This window comes from Apis laboriosa, unplaced genomic scaffold (genome assembly GCF_014066325.1).
Source record: "Apis laboriosa isolate Shangri-la unplaced genomic scaffold, ASM1406632v1 scaffold9_cov152, whole genome shotgun sequence".
Taxonomy (NCBI): Eukaryota; Metazoa; Arthropoda; class Insecta; order Hymenoptera; family Apidae; genus Apis; species Apis laboriosa.
Window position 1 is genome coordinate 1070696 of NW_025224966.1, and position 4117 is coordinate 1074812.

A 4117-nucleotide genomic window follows, 5' to 3' on the forward strand; every position below is an offset into this window, starting at 1 on the left:
TATATATATATATATACATATTCACGAGAATCTTATGATATAATTTTCTTATAATGTAATATATTAACATATTAATATAAATTTCGTCAGCACGAGATGGAGAAAATGGGAGATGGCGGAACGTTTCGTCGATTCGACGATACCGATCTAATCACGAGGAGAGGCGGGACGAGCGTGGGTCGTTGTCGTATTTGCACTGCCCGGGGGACGTGGCGGTGATCGACGAAACGTTGGGCAGTCTGGCTGGAACTGCTGCGAAGAGATGGGCCGACAAGGAGTGCGTGATCTCGGTTCACCAGGGCGTACGGTTGACGTTCACCGAGCTGCTCGATCGCGCCGATCGTTTCGCGGCCGGTTTGGCGAAGCTTGGCCTGAGACGGGGCGATCGTCTCGGTATATGGGCGCCGAACGACGTCGAGTGGATAATCGGTTTCGTGGCCGGCACGAGGCTGGGCCTAGTCGTCGTCTCGATAAACCCCACCTATCGACTCGACGAGATCACCTATTGCTTGCAAAAGGTCGGGGTAAAGGCAGTCATATCCCCGGACAATTTTAAAACCCAGGATTATCCCGCGATGCTGCTACGCGCCAAACGAACCACGTGCCCCATGTTGGAGCACATAATTATCTATTCCAAAGATCACATTGAGTAAGACAATTCTGCATTTCGCTCTTATTACGTGTATATATACATATGTATATATTATATTCGAGGGATCGATTTTATTTCTGGTTTAATTTAAGCGAGAGGAGGGGGAGGGGTGGACAGAGCGATAAGTCTTTGTATCCGCTCGATAAAGGAGGGGGAGACAGGATGAAGGATACGCGTAAATCCTTCGTCTTAGGGAGACGTATAGGAGAACGAGAGAATCTCATATATACGTACACACACGTGTTCCACAATTAGAACACAAGGTCGGGCAATTTGCAATTTTAATGTATTTTCCTGCTCGCCGTGTGATGTATAAATAAAACCGCGTGCAAAAAAATGAAAAAAAAAAATAAATAATAAATTAGGTTAAACGAGAGAATTATTATCGCAAATAAATTAAAAAAAAAAATAAATAATAAATCGAGTTAAACGTGGCAATTATTATCGCGCGCAATTTTTCAAATTTTTCGATCGAAATCCGAATAGAGGGATGATCTCCCCAACCCGACGATTTGCAATTAGGTTAATGCATTCGCACCCTTCTCCCTTCGCTTGCCTCGATTTCCTATATCGTTTTCCAACGAGCGTTGCCTGGATCGTCGCTAATTCGAAATTCGTTTCGATTCAAGAGGGACGCTTCGATTCGCCGACGTGGAGCGGCTCGCGTCCAAGATCGAGGTCGAACGTGTCGCGGGTGAACAGGATCGGATATCGTGTCACAGCGGTAGCAATATACAATTCACTTCGGGAACCACTGGAAAACCGAAAGCTACCCTCTTATCGCACAGATCGTTGTTCAATAACTCTAAACAGGTACACAATGTATATATATATATATATATATATATATATATATATATACATATATATATATGTATATACATATATATATGTGTATATATATACGTATATATGTATATATTCGATCGACATCATGATGATGTTTGTTACGTTTGTTGTAGAGCGCATTAAGGACGAAGATAAGGATGGAGCAGAAGGTGTGCTTGAACGTTCCGTTCTTCCACGTGTACGGCCTGATTAAAGGATTGTTGAACATGTTTCATGCCGGTATCACGATCGTGTTGGAAGCCCGCTCCTTCAATCCTATGAAATCGTTGGATGCGATAATAGGAGAAAAGTGCGATATCGTGTACGGAACACCGACTATGTGGGTAAAGTAACGAAAGTCGTATAAAATTCTCGATATATATATGTAAGGTCGTTTAACGTTTAACCCTTTTTTTCGCTTTTCTTTTTACGGTTAGATCACACTGTTGGATGCGTATCATCGTGTTCAACCTCCGCCGATAACTTTAGCCTGCGGTTTCACAGGTGGGGCGATAGCGTCGCCTGAGCTTTTTAAAAAAATAAGGGAAAGTTTCAACTTTGACAATATAAAGGTAAGGTAAAGGCTAAAAAAAGAAAAAATCATTTTCGATCGAGATAATCAAAGTTATTTGCACGATTTGTTAAGAAAAAAAAAAAAATATTGGATCGTTTCTCGGGTAATTTTTGGAATTTTGGATCGAAGGATTTTCATAGATTGGATGGGAATGGACGAAGGTCGTCGACACGTACTTAATTCGGCTCGACACGCGTCGCGTTTTCCGCGTTATCTATGCACATATCTCGCACGGCCAACTCGACTCGGTTCGTATGCATAAATGCGATTCCACGTGGAGAAATATCGTTTCTTGGCCCCGATCAATAACGTTCTCCTTCGTGAAATCGTGTTCCGAGGTTTCTTGGTGTGCCTCGACCCGTCACTCCTATCCCCTCGTTCCAATTTACGAATTATTATCCATTTCATTTGTTGCGTTCAATAGAACATATATGGGCTGACGGAGGTGTCAGGGATTATCTTTCATTCGATGCCCAACGAGAAGAATGAATTGACAGATAATACCGTTGGCCATTTGAGTAGTCACATCGAAGCTATGGTAAATGGAAAAATATTTATATCGAATCGCATCGTGCGTGAATTCGAATTTCATTTTTAAAATATATTTTTCTCTCTCTCTCTCTCTCTCTTTTTCTTTCTCTCTATTTTTGGAAAGGTCGTCGACGAGAATGGGAAAATGGTGCCTTTCGGCACTCCCGGAGAACTCTGGGTTCGAGGATACTCAAACATGATCGAATACTATAACGACGAAGAAGCGACTAGGAAAACCTTTACCAAAGATGGCTGGTTCAAGACTGGTGACCAATTTGTGTTAAGATCGGATGGTTATGGGCAAATAGTCGGACGATTGAAAGAGATGATAATTCGGGGCGGAGAGAATATTTTCCCAAAGGTAAAAAGTTCAAAGATTGGCTCACGATTCGATTTCTCAAATTTTGTGTATCGTGGATTTAGGAGATCGAGGATGTAATAATGATGCATCCCCTGGTGGCCGAGGTACAAGTTATTAGCGCTTACGACAAAGTTTACGGCGAGGAGCTGTGCGCATGCGTACGCGTTCGAGACGGCGCGAAACTTGAGAAGGAAGAGTTGAAGAAATATTGCGAAAGTCGTATAGCGTCATTTAAAATACCGCGTTACGTGGAATTCGTAACGGATTATCCGAAAACATCCAGCGGGAAGGTGCAAAAGCATATACTGAAACAAGAAATGGAACGTAACGGAATAATTCCGACGAGTCCGAATTAAAATATTTTTGTTCGGAAAAATTAAAAAATAATTTAAAGTTTTTTTTTCATAAATATTTTTTTTTTATCAATTTTGTTCAATTTTATCTTATCTCTATTAAAATAATCTATATAAATAAGCAACTCGTTAATTATTAATTTAAATAATTTTATTTTTTACGATACATTTATCGAGCAAGAGATAAAAAAGAAAGCTTAACGATAGTGATTTACATTTATTATAATAGAGCTCGCCACGTGTATACGTTCGCCGAGTCATTTTCGACGAGCTCGATAAGGTAGAGAACTGCGGTCTCGATTCGACTTGCGTTGTTGTAAATTATAATGCGATAATATTTCAATTGAATTTTATCGTCGAGTTTTAAACGATGCGATTCTTTCTTCCGATCATGGTATAATCAAAAATAGAAATCGTCAATTAGGCAAGAAATTAACGATTTTATTTCGAAACTTCTAGACGGAAGGAAGCATCGAGTTGTAACGCGATATACAGGTTCTCTTATTCGGATTCAACGATTTTCAACGATAGCACGTGTCGAGGATGTTTTTACGCTTACGCGAAGCCTCGTGCTTGCCAACTGTCGTCGCGGCGAAAAACGGTGATCGGTGATCGATGACTTGGCCACTGGTACGAGGAAGCAAAGGATAATGACGCGTGGCATGGAAAAAAGGAAAGAAGCCCTGAAACGCGGAGAGATAGAGGAAGAGGAGAACCGGAATAAAGGACGTGGTAAGACGAGCAAGAAGAAGAGTAACGAGAAAAAGAAGGAGATAAGGAGTGGATGAGAAAGAAGCCATCGAAATCCATGGATTCGA

The 4117-nt window shown here is 41.1% G+C and overlaps 1 protein-coding gene across 1 annotated transcript in view; it reads left to right on the top strand.

Annotated features, from left to right (window-relative positions):
* LOC122719840 (medium-chain acyl-CoA ligase ACSF2, mitochondrial) overlaps positions 1 to 3393 on the top strand; it is a 4814-nt gene extending 1421 nt beyond the window's left edge. The window contains exons 2-8 of the mRNA XM_043946050.1: positions 91 to 649; positions 1282 to 1465; positions 1615 to 1824; positions 1918 to 2052; positions 2479 to 2592; positions 2710 to 2946; positions 3009 to 3393. Coding sequence (XP_043801985.1) covers positions 91 to 649; positions 1282 to 1465; positions 1615 to 1824; positions 1918 to 2052; positions 2479 to 2592; positions 2710 to 2946; positions 3009 to 3302 — 1733 coding nt within the window. The 3' untranslated portion in view covers positions 3303 to 3393. The remainder of the gene's footprint in view (positions 1 to 90; positions 650 to 1281; positions 1466 to 1614; positions 1825 to 1917; positions 2053 to 2478; positions 2593 to 2709; positions 2947 to 3008) is intronic.
* Positions 3394 to 4117: the final 724 nt, after the last annotated feature.